Below are 20,698 nucleotides of genomic sequence, written 5' to 3' on the forward strand. Positions count from 1 at the left end.
TCTGAGATATATTGTAGATATAATCTTTATAAAACTTCACCCCCCTTTACATCTTCATGGTGGTCCGTATTGAAAAGTGTATACTATCTTAAAACAATTAACTTTATTAAAATGGTCAACCTATTCAATATAATACATTCATAAGAATATTTATTAACATATACATGACATTCAGATTGGGACATGTTTCACCCTAGTTGTGGGCATCTTCAGCCTAACTTTCATCCTCAAAATCAAATGTTATCGGGATCCCGATATTTGCATATTGAACCATCTTAATAGCTAAAATAGTATGAGTTAAAAATACAATATGTCGGTCTTATTACTGACAGGTGAACAATTATTTAATGGAGTTCTTGAAGCAGTCTTTAAAATAGATTCACATTAAAATATCTGTTGTTGGCACCTATTAAAATATTATCATGTGGTTAGATACCCTTCATATTCTCCAAACCATTACAGCAAGTGAATTAAGTTGCCAGACAACCATAGATCGTTTTTAAAAAACAATGAACCAAGTGCTAGGCTACAGCATAACTCCCAGTTGTTTCGACTTCACAATGTGTTAATGTGCCTTTTGTGAAGAAGACTTGAACTTAGAAAAAATAGGATTATGATTTTAGAAACATCAAGAGGTTTTTTCTAATATCCTTTGAATACTGATGATAGATGTTATCAGTCAACAAACATTTTAATTAACACCCAGATAACTTAACTTAAATCTCTTCATCCTGTAACTGTACACAGTGTCCTAATATGGTGTTTTTTTGTATCAAGTGTTAATGTATCTTTATTTGCTAAACATTGATTTATAAGACGAAGGGTACCTAACCACATGATAATATCTTAATAGGTGTCAACAACAGATATTTTAATGAATCGATTTTAAAGACTGCTTCAAGAACTCAATTAAATAATTGTTCACCTGTCAGTAATAAGACTGACATACTGTATTTTTAATTCGTACTATTTCAGCTATTAAGATGGTTCAAAATGCGAATATCGGGATCCCAATAACATTTGATTTTGAGGATGAAAGTTAGGCTGAAGATGCCCACAACTAGGGCGAAACATGTCCCAATTTGAGTGTCATGTATAAGGCAAAACATTCTTATGAATATATTGTACTGAATAGGTTGGCCGTTTTAATAAACTTAATTGTTTTAAGATAATTCACTCCCTTTGTCACTCCTGTTCACCCCCCATTAACTGGATTTTTCAAGAATAAAAAAGTAAATGTTTCTCTTTATTTTTAAAGGAGATTCCAAGTATCAATTTTTATGTCTGTAACATATTTAGTTTCTGAGATATAAGTCTCTTCATAAAAGGTATTCAACCTCTCTTTCATCTTTTTTTCACCCCCTTAATGGGATTTTCCAAAAACAAAAAAATATGTGTTTACTTTTAAAGCAGATTCCAAATACCAATTTTTACGTCTGTAAACATATAAGTTATAGGCACTAATTTAAACAATTCACCCTCCCCCATTTCCACCCCCTTAGCGATGGAATATCCAAAAATCCTCCCTTAGTGAGCACCTACACTCTAATATATATGTGTCCTCAAAATTTCATTTTATTATGTCCAGTAGTTTTGGCTCGGCGATGATGAATAGGTCAGTCAGTCAGGATATGTTATTTTATACATATACAGATATCTCCTGTACTTTATATTCAGTTTCTCATTAGAGTAAAACATAATTTAAATTGCTTTATATTCAGTTTTTACATCATCATTTCCTGTACTTTATGTTCAGTTTCTCTTTATACTAAAACCGTATCTCCTGCATTTTATATTCAGTTTTGCTTTATACTAAACCATCTCTTGTAGTTTATATTCAGTTTCTCATTAGAGAAAAACAAAATTTCATTTGCTTTATATTCAGTTTTTACATCATCATTTCCTGTACTTTATGTTCAGTTTCTCTTTATACTAAAACATAATTTCCTGTACTTTATATTCATTTTCACTTCATACTCCGGTATTTTATATTTAGTTTCTCTTTATACTGGGATAACGTCTCCTGATACTAGAGTATTTTTGTTTCATCTCACATGTCATGTTAGGATACTTTATCGTGCAGAGGGAACCTACCTGTACCTTGCACGGGTAAAGTCTGTCCCATAAGTTAATGAACACTGTTCCACATTTTATTTTACACTGAACCAACAAATGTTTAATAAAGCCTCATTGTTTTTGCTTGGTTGAGTGGTTGTTTCTTGATCTTTGGACCACTGGGCACCAGGGTCGATTCCTGAACAGGTTGTGAGGTTTTAATTGCAAATGATTTTTGCCCTTGGCTTGGGGACTGGGTGTTAGTGATGTCCTAAATACTCCTGCAACTCACACAACACTACCCTCCACAACAGAAACATGCAGTTTCCTATACACTGCAGATGTGGTCCAACATCATCAGAAGGTCTAGCTTACAATGGCTGCACCTAGCTGTAATACCCACGTGAAATAATTATTATTTAAAAATATTTTTCTTACAATTTGTTTTACGTTGCACCAACACATTATTATTGCTATTTACTACAGTGATAATTCTCTTATATTTCACCTTTATTCATCATTTTCTTTATAGAAAAATTTTCCCCTTTAATCTGGTGAAGTAACTTAATTTTTCTTGACCACTTTAAAAGACGTGTTTGTAAATGTCCATGCCTTATGTCTATATCCCACTCTCTCAATATGTTTGTTGCACATTTTCCATAAAATTCATTTGTACACAGTGCGGATATCATCCATCAAAAAAGTCTGAAGATATTTACATCAAATTTTGCATGGTAGTTTATTTTAATGTATGAAGATTCTTTCTTTGACGTAAGTTAGTTATCTTTTAAAAAATAATTAGAAAAATGTATATGAAATATGATTGAGTGTAGAAGCAGACCCTCTTGAAGAAGCTGGGAAGAAGAAACAGGCTTAACAGGGGCTGAGAAGAAATGGATATAAAAGAACTGAGATTAATGACGAGAGAGCAAATCTATTTGAAGACGGCAGTGTATGAAGAGTGGAGATTGTCCTTGCCCTTTTAAGTTGCCTTCCTATTTGCCCTCTCCCCAATCTGACCAGTGATTGTGTTTTTTCTATTATGCGTTCCTTCTGATGTGCCTAGCTTTCTAAAAATTGTTTGTTAATGAATGTATGTATAGAACATTTTGTTTAAGCAACATCTGTAGTTACTGAGCGATAAAAATGTGAATTTTACTTTTTTTTTTTTGCTAGTTGTTTTACGTCGCACCGACGCAGATAGGTCTTACGGCGACGATGGGACAGGAAAGGGCTAGGAGTGGGAAGGAAGCGGCCATGGCCTTAGTTAAGGTACAGCCCCAGCATTTGCCTGGTGTGAAAATGGGAAACCACGGAAAACCATTTTCAGGGCTGCCGACAGTTGGGTTCGAACCTACTATCGCCCGAATACTGGATACTGGCCGCACTTAAGCGACTGCAGCTATCGAGCTCGGTTTTTACTCAATTTAAACTAGGGAAAAGGGTATCTCCGATCGTAAGGATACTGGGACATGAGCATGGCACATTTTACACCTATGAATACTCACATTTCAAAGTTACATTCCATGTACCTCCATTTGGAAGAGGGGGGTTTGAAAATCACAACATGCAATGGAGAATTCTTTTTAAGCTGCTCAATCTCACACAAGGTGTTTCAAAATTAATTCAGTAAAACGACTTTAACTTATATATTCTGCTAATTAGAACTTTATAGATCAGTTGAAAAGGCCCACCCATTCTTTCCTAGAATATTAAGAACACACATCTTGACAAAATAAGGGTGTTGTTATTTTTCTGATAATCAGAGACATGAGCTATAAAAAAAATTAACAAACACAAATTACATTTTCCTCTTCATAAAGTAATTCTTCTAAATTTTGAATTATCTCCATTCATCCCATAAAACTACAAACCATAAAACAGACAACTTGAATATTTTTTGAGAAAAGTGTAATCAAACCTACAAAAATTGTTTTTACTGAGCTAACACCCTCCACAAAATTAGGCTGCTTTATCATTATCATGTTGCTGTGAAAGAATTTCCCACGGCATGTTGTGATTCTCATACCCCTCTGGCAAATGAAATGTATTTATTCAACACGTGCTAGTATCACCAGTGAGATGTCACGGGACGGACTGTACGCACACGAGGTCAGTAGGTCACCGCTCCCCCTACTTTCACTTATAAATAGTGGAGCAGCTCATTGATCTGAAGCATGCAGTCTGGGGGCAGCAACGTGCATGTGAGGAGTCATCACGCAGCGTCACCCTGGCCGGCATTTACATCCCCAAGACGAAGCCTGGAGATGTCGAAAAGGTAATAATTACTCATTACTCACACTACTGACTTCATTGTCACAGTCCTGGTGGGCCTGCACTTGGCCCTCAGCGGATCAATACTCCTGCTCCTGACACAGTCTGGTACACACACAAACTCAATAAAACTCCCTTCAAATATGTGTCATCTGTAGGGCTCGGATGTCTATGATTATTTGTTCTTCTGTTATGCTGATAATCCTGTTATATTTCTGCTTATAGGGGGAGGCGTACACCTTTATGGCTAAAAAAAACATCACCTTAAAAAATATATATATTCATTGAATTTCCTCTGCTACTTCTAGAGATACAGTATGTTTGTAAATATCCATGTACCATTGTCATGTTTGCAATGGTGGGAAGAGTACAAGAAACTGGGCTGAATTACAGTTGCCTAAGAAATATTTTACTCAATTACAATTACAAATTAATTTTTCAAGAAGTAATCAGTAAAATTCTAATGACTTTATAGAATGCCAGTCTTAAGGAAATCACTGACAACTCCCCACCCCCAGATAACACAAAGTTTGCAAAAAATATATATTACTTTGTTCTGTGTTTTTTCTCTCTCTCTCTATCTCTTTTTTTTTAACACAGAAACATCGAGTGGCTATCATCAGTAGGTGAAACTAAACATGATACCTTGGAATTTTCAAAATTATCGTTTTCATCATTTTTATTTTAGTTAAGGACTTTTAGAGTTTTAAATAATTTACCACTTACTTTGCAAATAAATTAATTGGTTCTTAAGGTTCTCATTGCTAAGCCTCAACATCTCTGGGGGAAAGAACTTTGCATTTAGTGAAAAGACGCCCTACAAGGGCACGTGAAGGAATACCTGTGTTTTTTTTAAGAACACTGTTGGTATAAGTATGATGTCTCTGGAAGTACTGGAAAGGTAAAAAAGTACTCTCATCTGGAACTGATAAAATTGTTAGTTTTACTCTAACAGAACTGCAAAAAAAAAAAAAAATCCCTGTTTCTGCTTCCGTAAGATGTACATGAATTACTAGAACATACCGGTCACTAAAAAGTAACAATTACAAGTTAATTTCAAGTAGTAATTTACACATAAAAACATTTTATAAAAGAAAGTAACGATTACAAGTAAAAATGACTAAGAATGTTACAAGTAATTCAATAACTTTTACTAATTACTTCAGAACTCCCCATGTTTGTTGCTCATCTATTATGTATACTAACATATGAGGTAGTCAAGTGAAAACAGTTACCCAAAAGTTATCACCTGATCTGTTAAAACATTTATCCCATTGCGTGATAAATGTGCTAGTTACCAACTGATGAGCCCAAATTGGCACACTGTGGCATAACGCTGGGAACCAAGAATGAGTTAGCTGGAAAATGTATAATGTCCAATAGTAGCACACTCGTGTCCTCATCCTGAGGTGGTGCAGCTCTTTTTTTCAGGCACACCCCTAAATGGAGTTGAGCTGCATGTACCATTTCAACCACATACCAGCCCTCTAGCTATTCTTAAATTTCTGGCAGTACCGGGAATCGAACCCGGGAACCCAAGGATGGCAGCTATCAACACTAACCATTATGTTATGGAGGCTGACATAATGTCCAATAACAGACCATAACAGGACAAATATTTCAGATTCCTCATGGGAATCAATATCTAGGCCCTATATCATCACCACATTGATTGATTGTACAATGATTGTGGCCCCATGCTTGAGCTGTAGAAAGTCTTTCATGTATGTTGGTTAACACTGGACGACGACAGGTGTATGTCTGGGTACAGATGTGGTTCTCTCAACAGCCCGCCAGCTTCTTCAGGAATGGTATTCAACATCTCATCACCCAGTGGATAAATATCTTTACAATTCTGTTGATTACTTTTGAGGTACGAAATGTTCTAATACACTTTTTGGCAGGTGAGCTGTTTTCATTTTGTTGTAACCACAAAGATGTACACACGTGATGCTGTCAATTGTGTACACTGTTTTATTTACAAATTAAATACACATTATACACACACATTAATAAACCACCATTTTGAACAAAACATTAGTACAAAGAAAAAGAAGAAGAATGCAACATTAGCATGTCAACCAAGTACCAACACAACAAAATCACAAAGTGAGTTCACGACTTTCACTAGCAACTGTCGCTAACAACTCAACTCTAACTCGCAAGACTGCCTCCTTTATATACATTGCCTTTCTAGGCTTCTAGAAAAGTATGACATAGCATGTTTTCTCGTAATTTCTAGATTCTCCAATAACCTATTTATAAATGGATCGAATGTTCTGTAACTCTAGTGACAAAGATACATTGCTCTGGACTATTACCCTGTGTTGCACAACATTATATTGGATTTATACATCATATTTACAGGTAATAATAAGTTATAGACTATTAATTACATGTTCTTACATTAAATAAACGATTACTAATATACATACAGCAGATGTGTCGTGACATAATCTCACATGTTTCGTTACACAAGACACAAATAATAAATTATACGACCATGATTTATACCGAATCAAGTCCATACATAACTAAACAAATAATAATAATACTAATAGATGTAAACAACTTCATAACCATACCTCACAAGTCATAATAATAATAATAATAATAATAATAATAATAATAATAATAATAACAACAACAACAACATCGTCGCCATAAGACCTATCTGTGTCTCCAAGTTATACTAGTCCATTACACTTGCATCTATTTGAGTGCCTCATATATTCTAAAGCAAGCTGCAGGAAATGTATGCATGAGACTGTTGAAAGAGAGCACACTGCCTAATCTGTAAGAAGTAACAATTCCCTGAAATTAATATTGGTGGCAGAGGAGAGGCATGAAACATGAAAGAGAAGTTGAGCAGCAGTGAATTATTATTGGATTGTGCATTTTGTTACCAACAGAGCACAAATCTAATTCTAACTTCAACACAGGTACTGCTAGTTTTTCATAGTTTTCATTTTTACATGTGGTTTTTATAAATTGAAATCTACTGAAGAGTTTAGCATCAGTGTTTCCATGATAGTACCACACTTTTAAAATTCTCAGACAAATTTCTGTCATAGTGCAAAGGGGAAGAAGATAATAAGGGAATAAAGGTGTGTGAAGTTGTGTACTGTTCTTTGCTACAAAGCATTCACATACAGCAACAAATATTTGAAAGTGATTTATCAGAATTATGACAAACGGGTCTTGTTTTCCACCGGAAAATGTAATTTTTCATTGTAATTTTTTATTACAGTCCCTATAAATTTTAATGGTGACTGTTCTGAAAATATTCACACAGCTAAAAGCATTTCACAGAATTTAAAGTTTACTTTTAACACCAATGAATATGGTCTTCTGATACGTTCGTTCTTAATCTGCTCAACCCTTAATCATCCAGGCCTGCAGCCTTCCCATTTCGACATTTACTCAGGGCGAGATCTAACTCGGCCTGAGTAAAGGGTCGTAGCAAGGTAGTAGTTTCTTGGTCAGATTGTCTCTCAAATGTCTTCCTACCGGACTTGACCGTAGAAGGTGGTTTCCCATTTTCTAGGAGTTGATGGGCAATTTGATCAGCTCGAACATTCGCATACATATTTGCCTGTGAAGGGTCATTATTCAGTTGTCTTAGAAGTCTCCAAGCATCTTGTCTGCTCCAGCTCATATCACATTCTGCCAATTCTGCCATAAATTTTTCCCCGCTGTTTCTTCTTTACCTCAGATATAGAGGAGACTTCTTTTTTTTTTCTTTTCTTTTTTCTTTTTGCTTTACGTCGCACTGACACAGATAGGTCTTGTGCCGATGATGGGACAGGAAAGGCCTAGGAATGGGAAGGAAGCGGCCGTGGCCTTAATTAAGGTACAGCCCCTGCATTGGCCTAGTGTGAAAATGGGAAACCATGGAAAACCATCTTCAGGGCTGCCAACAGTAGAATTCGAACCCACTATCTCCCGGATGCGAGCTCACAGCTGCGCGCCCCTAACCGCATGACCAACTCGCCCGGTAAATATTGAGGAGAGAACGGATCTAGCTTTGTGGGATGTTTCCTTCCTTCTATTCACGTTTCCAGTCTTCTGGGTCGGGTTGTGAACCAAGGACCTCCACAGATTTCTATCTTTCCACTACTCCCTTCCTTCCTCCAATATTTCTTCTTGAGCAGTGTAACTGTTTCTGAAGTCACACCTTGCAACCTCTTGGAATATATGCTCAAGAACAGATTGTAGCAAGCTCAACAAATTGATCATGGCTATCAGGTCCAGTCTAGTAAGATTACTAAATTTGGAGGAAAGCTAAAGTTATAGCTATTTGTAAACCAGGAAAGGATAAGGATGATCCTAGAAGTTACCATCCTATCTCTCTCCACTGTCATTTGTATGAAGTTCTTGCAAAGCTCATTCTAAACAGAATAACGGAGAAGCTAGATTCAGTCTACATACCACAACAGGCTGGATTCAGATCAGGGAAGAATCACACGCCTCAGGTGTTGACACTAACACAGCACATAGAAGATGGTTTCGAAAGGAAAGAGATTACAGGAGCTGTATTTATTGATCTAACAGCAGCTTATGATAAAATAAATCACAGACTACTTCTTATGAAACTATATAATGCTATCAAAGATTACCAACTAACTGGCTTCATAAGGAATATCCTTGTAAATAGAAGATTGTTTGTTGAATTTCAAGGACAAAAAAGCAGATGGAGATCGCTTGTGTGCTTGCTCCTGCGCTGTTCAACGTTTATACTAAGGATCAACCATTACCTGAGGAAACGCAGATGATTGTTCCATACTTGTCCAAGCTCATTATTTTGAAAATGTTGAACAGACACTTACTAAGGCATTGACAGAATTGTCTATTATAAGGAGAACCACCTGAGACCAAATTCCAGTAAAACACAGACTTGCACTTTCCACCTTAAAAACAGACAGGCAACAAGAACCCTTAACATTACCTGGGAAGGAATCACACTAGAACACTGCACAACTCCAAAATATCTAGGCATCACCCTCAATCATGCTCTAACTTACAGGAGGCATTGGTGAATACCAAACAAAAAGTGGCAGCCAGAAACAACATTATAAGGAAGTTAACAGGCACAACATGGGGAGCTAATCCTACCACTGTAAGAACATCTTCCCTTGTACTCTGCTACTCTGCCAGGGAATATGCAAGCCCAGTGTGGTCTCGATCTAGTCATGCCAAATTAGTAGATGTTGCTCTTAACGATACTTGTCGGATCATCACCGGGTGCTTAAAGCCCATTCCGTTTGACAAGCTTTATTGCCTTGCTGGTATTGCACCTCCTGACATCTGTAGAGAGGTAGCGGTAAAACACGAGATGTCCATCCTTCTATTCCCGTTTCCAGTCTTCTGGGTCGGGTTGTGAACCAAGGACCTCCACAGTTTTCTATCTTTCCACTACTCCCTTCCTTCCTCCAATATTTCTTCTCCTTTTCTCATCTCTTCTCTATGATCTCCTTCACCGTATCTGTCCACCTCTTTCTGGGCCCTCCCTGCTGCCTTCCTACTATTATTTTCTCCATAAATATTTGCTTTGGAACTTTATCCTCATCCATTCTCATTAAGTGTCCATACCATTTCAACTTATTGGTTTCTATCTTCCCCTTCAGTTTAGGGAATCCATTCCAGTTTGTTTATCCTATCTTAATCTTCACAGTACTTACACACTTTTCATACATGGCTTTGATCATTTGTACTTCTGCTCTACCTACCTTCTTTTTTATCAATGCATCCCAGTTGCTGTGGTACAAATGCCTTCTCAGTATCTATAAATGTCATCAATAAATCCTTCCTGAACTCCCATCTTTTCTGCATCAAGGTGCAAACTTCTCAAGCACATCCATTACATGGATATCTACCAGAAACCCCATGACTAAAATCAAGGAACAGCTTCCTCAAAACAATAGAGGCTCTTATCGGGACACCACAGCATTCCCGAACCGATCTCTGGTGTGCAAAGTTTAACAGCCCTGAGGGATGGCTCACACCCTGTGAAAAACTTCCTGCTGGATACACAGAGAAATGGACCACATGGAGATCGCTCAATAAATTACGGTCAAGAATAACTTAATGAAATGGGGTTTCTGTATGGAGTCGCTGCAATGTGAATGTGGCGAAGTGCAGACGTCCTCCCACCTGCTCCAATGTAGTCAGTGTCCAACATCATGTACTCTGGAAGACCTAATTTGTGCTACACCAAATGCAATCGATGTAGCTAATTTCTGGGCGGCAATAGTGTAAACGAACTGTCAGTGTTATACTGTTCATGTATCATGTTTTCATGTACATGTTATGCATTATTACCATATTAACTTCTATCATTGTAAGTGCTTCTGACACAAATTTTAAAAAATAGGTTTGTTAAGAAAGTCCATTTAACATGTTCTTGTGAATAATTTTTAACATAATCTATACTAAATATCAGCAATAAAAATAGAGAATTTTAGGACAATATTTAATTTTAAATAATGCAAAGTTAAACAATAAGCATGGCATGTAGATTGTTGTTTTAAGATTAAGTAGTGGACTGCTGCGATGGGAATGGAAGAGGGAAGATGAATGGATTTCTAGAAGCATAAAGTACTGTGGTATGCGTAGAGCAATCATGCAGCCCTTTAGTTACAGTAAGCAGTGGAAAGAAATTTCTAGAACTCACATTTTTGTCTGGATTGCTTAGAGCAATACCACGTGACAGCAGAGATGTGAACGTCGTCTTTCCAACGCCTCCCTTCCCTGATAACACAAGGATCTTGTGCTTCACCGTGGCAAGGCGACTACGAACCAGCTCAATTCCTGGAAAAGGTCGGTTAACAGTGTCACACAACATTCCTTTTTTAATTCTGAGCAATGTACAAACAAAACTCTAAAAATAACCACATACAGTACAGGATGGCAACAAAAACTGAAACAACAAATATGGTTGGATCAAACAAATTGGAAAAGGCTCATTTAAACCCATACCCGATTTGTATGATGATGATGATGATGATGATGGAGGAAAAGAAAGATTTGTCATTTACAGCAAAATGACTGCAACAACATGAGGAAAAATGTAAATGATGTCACAACATCCTGGTGGGCCTCTTCAGTGCTGAGAGAACAAGGGTGTTAATGACATATTTGCTGATTCTGAGTTTGTCGCAGAAGTCAACAAATACGTAACCACAGATAGTAGGGTATACATGGGTTATTGTTTTCTTCTCCTTGTCGACTCCTACATTAATTTTTTTTGTTGAAGGCAGTTACATCTACTCGATGAGTGCTGCCAGCAATGTAGATGCCACGAACTTCTTCACGGACAACCAAGCTGGAATGTTTTAAACTCTTGGTTAGGACTGCATTAATGTCAGGGTCAAACTTTATGAGAGCATCCTAGTCTGCATGGTTTATACCACTGCTGCAAGTACTGCTGTACGATGCTTGTTTGTTTTTAGGGATGTAGATGTGTGTGTGTGTGCGTGCACTCGTGTGGATGCATGAGTTGTGCAACCAAAGACGTCACTGATATTACCTAGCAGTATGCCACAAAAACGTAATGACATTAATAGAGTATAGCAAGAACTAAATGACAAATACCCATTCGGTAAAACTTAACAACACCCTCCCCAGTGCAAATGGATCGCATCACACCGGCAGAACTGCTGTGTGATACTCGTTTCTTGCTAGGGATGTACTCAGTTCACTGGAACTGCAGCCAACTGAAAACATTAAAGTATGTTTCACTTTTCATCATTGGTTTCTTCACAGCATATATGTTGAGCAAACCGAGGCATACGGGGTTTGAAAACTTATCACTACGGGTTTATTTACAGCATTTATTTACAGTGTACATGCCAAGCAAGCCCAGCTGGTGCCTATGATCGTTCAGGAGTCGAATCTACAGAGCCATCAGTATGTTGGATGATAGGAGAGGAGAGAGAAACAATTTCTAATCCCTAGATTGCACGACTAAAGCCTGGATTCAATTACAAACCTCTCTGCAGTGTTCATGTGGAGTGAGGGCATATAACAGTGTTGATGATGTAGGCTATGTGCTGGCAATGGGTTTAATGCTCTCCCTTCCTACCATCATATATCATGTCATTTATTTAATCTCATTAACTCCTCTGACGAGTCTGATGTCAGGAAGGATATCCGGTCGTAGAAACTTTTTACCTATGGAGATTCATCTCACTTCATACCTGACCCCGCAGAGAAAGGGGAAAGGTTGGACACACACATACTGTATACTCATATATGCCAAGTGAAAGGGGGGGCAGGTGTGGGCAGGTGTGGGCAGGTGTGATGTGATAGATTGTATAAAATTCAGCCAGTGGTAAAGAAAATGTTCTACAGTTTATGAAATTATACTCTGCAGGCTTTACTTCTAAATTGGCATTTCGCAAAACAAATAAGCATCGCCATACCTCTGTTGCCAACGCACTACTGTAGCGAGAACAGCTGATGCACTACGACCGCGATAAACTGCCTTCATAAAATGTAATACTGTACTCAGAAAAGCTAATGCATCAGGATTGGAAACAAATTCACAAAAACTACACATACTAACAACATCCAACACTAAAAAAAATATATTATTATATATATATAATTAAGAATATATTATTAAGAATACAAAATGAGGAATAATACATCACTCACCATTAATGGCTGGCACAGGAAGGAGGTTATGGCCTATAAAGGAAACACTCCACTAATCTCAGAGTCACTTTCTTGCCACTCGTCTTTCCTGAACTACACTGATACATTCTAAACATGCACAAACTAAGTACACTAACTAATACATGGACGTAAATAAAACTACAGCTATTTTTATACACTGAACTAATAAATCTGTATTTTACTAACTTATGCTAGGCTAAACTGTAAACTATGCTATACTGTACTATACTGGAAAGATAAAGACTAATATGAAAAACACAAGTTTCTGAAAGAAAAAAAATGCAAAAAATCGCGAACCGTACCGAATACCATACATGCTGAGCAAGTTACATTAACCACGTGGTGAAATGTAAATATCAGAGTTGGCAACTAAGTTTCCAGATCGCACTCTGCCAATATAAGTCCATATGAATGGCAGCTTCGGATTGGTTGAATGTCTATGTTTCAGCGCATAACCACCAGAGCCAAAACGTCAATTTAGAAGTAAAGCAGTGCGGAGTATATATAGGTTATAAAAGTAAATATACTCCTGGGTGCGGGCTGGTGGATCCCTGGCCATGGTAATGAACACTCACTCTCCTTGTAGCCTTTACGAGGTAACATATATATGATTTACTTGTCATGCTTTCGTTGATCAATCGTGTGTAAAAATAGATTAAAAATAAATATTTAATTGCGCACAATGTGCATGAATACAAGTATACAAAGTATTACACTGTCTCACAAAAGTTTCTCAGAGATTCTGTTCTCAATTTGCACTTTAGTACATGGTATCTCTCACAGAGTTCACCACATCTTCTGCACTTACAGTCATGGCAGGGTTCATGAAATTGCTTGGATTCACACAGTTTATGGTAAAATCCATGCTCGGCGAGCCTTGTTGATATATGTCTTAATTTATAACCTCCTTGCATCCACTCTAAGTTCACTGCGTCACTGAGGTAAAAATCGTCCGATATGTTGTTCCTCTTTTGAAGAAGTTCCTGCAGTAGTGCCTTATACGTTGTGGTGGTGGGGAGCAGGAACTTCAGACGCAGCTCTTCTACATAGAACAGTTCTGTTGTCAGTACGTAAACGAGGCGCAAAGGAGTGTACTTGGATAGACAAAGTACTCTTTTAAGAAATGCTGAATTTATATTCTCTAAACTTTGCAATTGTGCCTTGGTAAGATGCACCCATATGTTTTCTATCCCGTAGGACGCAACTGGACTGACTTTGAGATGAATCAACTCTATGGCCGTCGTCAGCGACAAGCTGCTGAGAAGTTTGATGTCACTCATTGCTTTAATGGCCGCGTTTAGTCTTTCTTTGACATAAAGGGAAAGCAAGATATAGCAGATATCTTGGATTCTGGAGGTCAAATGGACTGTATCGCGATTGACCTGTCTAAAGCATTTGATAGGGTGGATCATGGGAGACTACTGGCAAAAATGAGTGCAATTGGACTAGACAAAAGAGTGACTGAATGGGTTGCTATATTTCTAGAAAATAAATCTCAGAGAATTAGAGTAGGTGAAGCTTTATCTGACCCTGTAATAATTAAGAGGGGAATTCCTCAAGGCAGTATTATCGGAACTTTATGTCTTCTTATATATATAAATGATATGAGTAAAGGAGTGGAATCGGAGGTAAGGCTTTTTGCGGATGACGTTATTCTCTATAGAGTGATAAATAAGTTACAAGATTGTGAGCAACTGTAACGTGACCTCGAAAATGTTGTGAGATGGATAGCAGGCAATGCTATGTTGATAAACGGGGTTAAAAGTCAGGTTGTGAGTTTCACAAATAGGAAAAGTCCTCTCAGTTTTAATTACTGCGTTGATGGGGTGAAAGTTACTTTTGGGGATCATTGTAAGTATCTAGGTGTTAATATAAGGAAAGATCTTCATTGGGGTAATCACATAAATATGATTGTAAATAAAGGGTACAGATCTCTGCACATGGTTATGAGGATGTTTAGGGGTTGTAGTAAGGATGTAAAGGAGAGGGCATATAAGTCTCTGGTAAGACCCCAACTAGAGTATGATTCCAGTGTATGGGACCCACACCAGGAATACCTGATTCAAAAACTGGAAAAAATCCAAAGAAAAGCAGCTTGATTTGTTCTGGGTGATTTCCGACAAAAGAGTAGTGTTACAAAAATGTTGCAAAGTTTGGGTTGGGAAGAATTGAGAGAAAGAAGAAGAGCTGCTCGACTAAGTGGTATGTTCCGAGCTGTCAGCGGAGAGATGGCATGGAATGACATTAGTAGACGAATAAGTTTGAATGGCGTTTATAAAAGTACGAAAGATCACAATATGAAGATAAAGTTGAAATTCAAGAGGACAAACTGGGGCAAATATTCATTTATAGGAAGGGGAGTTAGGGATTGGAATAACTTACCAAGGGAGACATTCAATAAATTTCCAATTTCTTTGAAATCATTTAGGAAAAGGCTAGGAAAGCAACAGAAAGGGAATCTGCCACCTGGGTGACTGCCCTAAATGCAGATCAGTATTGATTGATTGATGATTGAATTGTTTTCCAGCTAATTCTTTGACATGAAGGGAAAATTGTTTTCCAGCTAATTGAAATGTTATTCCCAAGTACCGGAAACTTGATACTGATCTTAACTGCCGGTCCCCATAGTAGAATGTTCCCTTCTTGCCTCCTCTCCTAAAAGTCATTGAGACGGACTTATCCTCATTCAGTCTCAGCTTAGTATCTTCTGCCCATTTAGGCCTACTCACTTTGTTAAAATGACTTTGCAGGTCACACTCTGAGATGGACGTTAAGGCCATGTCATCTGCATACATGAGTAAATTGACATTACTACACGTTATCGATTTTGTAATGTCTGCCGTTGCAATAATGAAGAGTAAAGGACTCAACGGGTCACCTTGGTGTACACCAATAGTTTGTAAAATAGGACCTGATCTGGTAATGCCGTCACTGATTTCTATCCGATTGCTGGAGAGCAGATCTGTAGTGATATCGAGTTCTGTAACACTGGGAAAGTATCTTTCAAATGTTCGCTGAATAAGAGATCAGAGCCACATGCTTTCTTGTCTTTCAGGTTATAGATGGTATCTGATATTTCATCAAGTGTGAATTCCTCGTAATGGAAGCTAGCCTCCGTGCGGGGTAAATGAAAGTTAACCGGCCGCGTATCTCTCTCCTGTAGGATTGCAGTTAGATGTGTCTCCCACACACTCATTAGTATATTCTTTGGAAACGATGGTTGCCTTGGGCGAAGGGCTTTATATGGAATCTGTTTCGCTTCCTCAATTAGTAGTTTCTCTTCCTGCTCTCTGAACTATTTTTTTGCTTCTGCGACAATGACTTTATAATCTCTTCTTAACCTAGCGTAAACTACTAACCGTTCCTTTGTCCGTTGCACTTTTTCATCCTGTAAGGCTTGTAAAGCAATTTTCCTTGCATTGAAATACGCCATAGCAAACCAAGGCTTTTCTTTTCTTTGGCAGATGTCGCTGGAGATGACAGCGTTTTTAATGATCTTTTCTAGTTTTGTTACTGCCTCTGACAGAGTGCCACTTTGTAATTTTTCAATAACTATCATATTTTCCGAGTCACCAATTAAGGACAGATCAATCCGCCTGCTCACTTGAGTTGGTAGTACTTCTGGGCACGTGTAAAAGTTAACTAGTTTCAATCTCGTCTCAACTGGTAAATGTTTTTGTTTTTTTCTGTTTCTGCTCTAACTACTTGACTGATTAAAGTTAATTTTGAGTTAATGAATACAAGGTCTATCGTACTCATGCCATAGTAGCAAATATATGTCCTCTGATCCTTATTATTGAGTAGATGAAAACCCTCCTCCTCTAAGTAACTACCGACCTCTTTTGTTTTCTGAAGTGGAATGTCTATACGACAGTTAAGATCTCCCGCAAGGATTAATGTATCCTCTCTTTTTGTCACTTGTAAACAGCGGCTGATTTCATCAATAATGTCTGTTGAAGTGACGTAAGGTCGAAAATAAACACCAATAAGAACACACAGTCTAGTGCGCACTACAAGAGCATTCTGGGACTTTCGCTGTACAATGAAAGGCGAGAATTTATCTGAGGAAAAAAACAAGAAATTCCTCCTTTAGGTCTTCCAGTAGGTCCTTTGTCAGCTAGAACATGCGCTGAGTAGTGGCTATTAACATTCCATTCCGATGTTAAAAAAGTTTCCACAAATATTGCAACATCACACGTCTGCAGCATTGCTCGAATTGAATGAGCTATACCTAGTAGTCCTTCAGTGTTCCAAGACAGCAGCTTGATTTCTTGAGGGGAGGGGTCATCCTGTCGCTTAATTGCGTGTATCGAGATGCATACTGGTTTTTTTTAATGGAGTGAAAAGAAAATCACCTAACCAGCACATCCTTAGGCCAGAAATGTGAACAGTTAACCGTGTCTAAGAAGTTAAAATCTATACCGACACAAAAATCTTTGTTTGTGCCTTTGGTGTTCAGTTGAGAACAAGATATGTTACAGTTAATCCCATTGTCTTGTAGATATTTCATGAGGTCCTCTGTCTCTGGATGTAAACTGCCAACATATAACCAAGGAACCCTGGCTGCCGCTTGAAGTTTGTTACCTTGAGTTTGTTTAGATCCTCTAATAAATGGTATACTTGAACGATTGCGTTTAACTACCTCCGACCAAACTTCACACTCCTTATCTGTCTTTTTGTCTTCATCTTCCCCGTAACTGATTAGCGGAGCAGTGAACTGGATGTTGGTATCGGATACCTGGGAGCGATCCGGCTTGACAGATGAGGCATCAAACCTTGACTCAAGGTCATTTGATGTTTGATTGTTGAGCTGTAGAGCAGGTGGTTTAGGTGCAGTTTTCTTCTTGGTCAGACTTCCCTTTTTTCTATCATTGTATGCTGGAACCTTTGAGTGGCTCGAAATTTCACTCATAGGCCTATCTCTCTGCTTCAATTGCGGTAAAACTTTTCTAATTCTCTCTGCGACTGTCTGTTTTATAATATCTTTCATGTTATGGATTTCTTTCCAGATTGCCTTCAGCTCTTCTTTTCCATTCTTCAAAATGGGAAAATCAAATGATCATAAATAGCTCTTTTAATAAATGAAACTCAAACTGATAATTAATTTCTTTGCATCTAATGATTAGTTTTCGAGAGACAAACGTATGGAATTTGGAGTCGACAAGTGTAGGAAATGGTGCATCGCAAGAGGGAAACTGACTCACGGCCTATGAAAATATCACGAATGAAATAATCAGTTCTCTAAGTATGATGAGATGAGGCCTCTTTGATAAAAGAGCCTTCTGTATGTCTCTAAGTCATGGCCATCCATCAATATTTTCACATCAGAGCCTGAAAGATCACATCGATCATCTGTACTCAACATCGCTGTTTGATAATATGTCTCTCAGTCATGGCCATCCAAAACAGTTCATATCAAGCCTGCAAGATCACATTGACCATCTTTGATAACGTCTCTCAGTCATGGCCATCCAATAATACTTCACATTACAGCCTGCATGGTTGCTAGATAATATTGTGTCATATATTTTGAATTGCTAATTTTAGATGACCCCAGCCAAAAGACATTATGCTCCCAGATCAATGGTCTTGTCCAAACCTGTCTTCTCTCCTCTAAATTTTCCAACACTGGCAAACTTTTATTACTTGTGGTGTCATGAAGCTGCACCATGTTGGATCTCTATCTATCTTTCGCAAGTGGTCAACGGACGTTTTACCGATTTGTCTTTGGAAATAATATGATTCATTAAGTTCTGCCATAACACTTTTAACCTAGACAACTTCTATGGAATATTCACCCTATTAAGGATTACACATTCTAGAATTAGCATGAGCTTACTACAAGCTTTCTGAGGGATGCACATAATCAATTCCTATCTACATTAAGCTGGGACAATGAAAAACTTATGAAATTAAGCTGATCAGTATACCTGGATCAGGTGTACGGGCCACTCCTGAACTGCATATAGCTTGGTTTGGGCAACCTTGACATGCTGCTACCTTACCGGCAGTATCACTTTTGGTTCCAGGACAGTCTATAAAAGAAAAATTTGTTATGTTAATACCGAGATTACACATAGCATTTAAATCTACAACTTTCAAATACTTATTTACAATACGCTGGTGTTTTCAAAGTAATTATTTGTAAAAATTGGGGATTAGGAAAAGGTCACGCTAACCTTTCCTCTAACGGTGACACTTCTGAGTAATGAGACGAAACATCAGGATACGGGTTGAGGTTAGGAACGAATACTTCTCATAGATCGACCACGAAACAAGTAATCAATCAGTTTAACCAAGTGGGCATTACATTTATGCAATATCAATCAATAACATAGTAAGTAATGCTAACAAATTGACAGTGATAATTACGTTCAGGAGCATCAGTTGGAACATCACTTCTAACATCCTGGTCGGCCATAGTTTATTATATTATCAACAACATCAACAAATCATCAGACACTGCCATTTTGATGTTTTGAACGCATCCTTTCCACACAATCGAGAACGATGAATGTGATCGAGATGGCATGGCTCGAAATTTCGAATTTCCCAAAGTTATTGTCTTTTTAAATATTTAACTTTTCACAACCGCAATTAGGTCTATTTGAAAAACATTTTCAGCTTATTATAAAATAGGCCGTGTAGAGAATAAATTGCTTTTCGTCCTGATAGGACTTTTTTTTAAATTTTGTTATTCATTGCCCTCTGATAAACACGAATTTACATTTTTTTTAAACAAAAAATCGTGCTACATGTGTGAAAGGATGGCTCGCTTAACTGAACGAAGACACTGGAATTTATGAACCGTACATATCAAAATGTATTGTTATTTTGCAAGAATTATTTTATTTATTCAAAATTTGAATTCCTTTGCACAGAAACCCTGTTACCGTGGTTACCATTGCAATAAACAACACTGTGGACATGGAATCCTTAGGACTCAACAATACTGCGCCCGTCTCTTAACAAATGCCTCGATGAGGCGCCGACGGGCACACGGTGCTTGACATACGTCATTTTATTATTAGGAATTAAATTATAGAAAAATATCGAAAATGTCGGCCGACACTATTATGTACTCCGTAAGTATATCCACGTTTGAACACATTACATTTTTATTGTATTAACAAAACCAAATATAAACATTTTCGAGCATGTTATAAAAAAAGGAATTATATATATATATATATAAGGAGCACTCGAATGAGTATTAAGTTTGTTGTGCTAATTTACATTTTGTTGTATTCTGTTAAGAGTCTTTACTCTGTTTTTGCACTTTAGCAGATGGTAGTGGTCGCACTTTTCCTTACACAGTGTACAAACACAGTCATCTGTTGGGTTGTGGAATTTTGTCTTTGCGCATACTGAATTGATACAGATATCTGCATTTTTCATTACACAAATTATTTATCTTCTTTATTTCTGGACGGCTGACGTTGAATATAGCCGTCATAAAATGCAGCGGCAGCTGGTGGTATTTGAAGCTGGCTGTTGCACCAACATTTTTAGTGTCACATTTTTATAGCTTACAGATATACCGGTAACAAGAAACTCTATTATCGTAAAGTAATGAACTATGGTACCGTACATTCCTACTAAAACTATAATATAACTGGCAATTACAACCAGGAAATAAGAAGCTAATTATACACTGTAACTACAGTTACTCTTAATAATAATGTTATTG

The 20,698-nt window shown here is 37.5% G+C and overlaps 2 protein-coding genes across 2 annotated transcripts in view; one reads left to right on the forward strand and one right to left on the reverse strand.

Annotated features, from left to right (window-relative positions):
• The window catches only part of Nubp1 (NUBP iron-sulfur cluster assembly factor 1), a 99,406-nt gene extending 79,885 nt beyond the window's left edge, over positions 1-19,521 (reverse strand). Inside the window, exons 1-3 of the mRNA XM_067136008.2 lie at positions 19,381-19,521; positions 18,939-19,043; positions 11,003-11,139 (exon numbers count right to left, since the gene is read on the reverse strand). Of these exons, the coding sequence (XP_066992109.2) occupies positions 11,003-11,139; positions 18,939-19,043; positions 19,381-19,429 (291 nt within the window). The 5' untranslated portion in view covers positions 19,430-19,521. The remainder of the gene's footprint in view (positions 1-11,002; positions 11,140-18,938; positions 19,044-19,380) is intronic.
• A 381-nt stretch (positions 19,522-19,902) lies between these two features.
• Positions 19,903-20,698, forward strand: part of LOC136872331 (tektin-3) — a 63,673-nt gene continuing 62,877 nt past the window's right edge. Inside the window, exon 1 of the mRNA XM_067146146.2 lies at positions 19,903-20,093. Coding sequence (XP_067002247.1) covers positions 20,067-20,093 — 27 coding nt within the window. The 5' untranslated portion in view covers positions 19,903-20,066. The remainder of the gene's footprint in view (positions 20,094-20,698) is intronic.

Source organism: Anabrus simplex, chromosome 1, assembly GCF_040414725.1.
Source record: "Anabrus simplex isolate iqAnaSimp1 chromosome 1, ASM4041472v1, whole genome shotgun sequence".
NCBI lineage: Eukaryota > Metazoa > Arthropoda > Insecta > Orthoptera > Tettigoniidae > Anabrus > Anabrus simplex.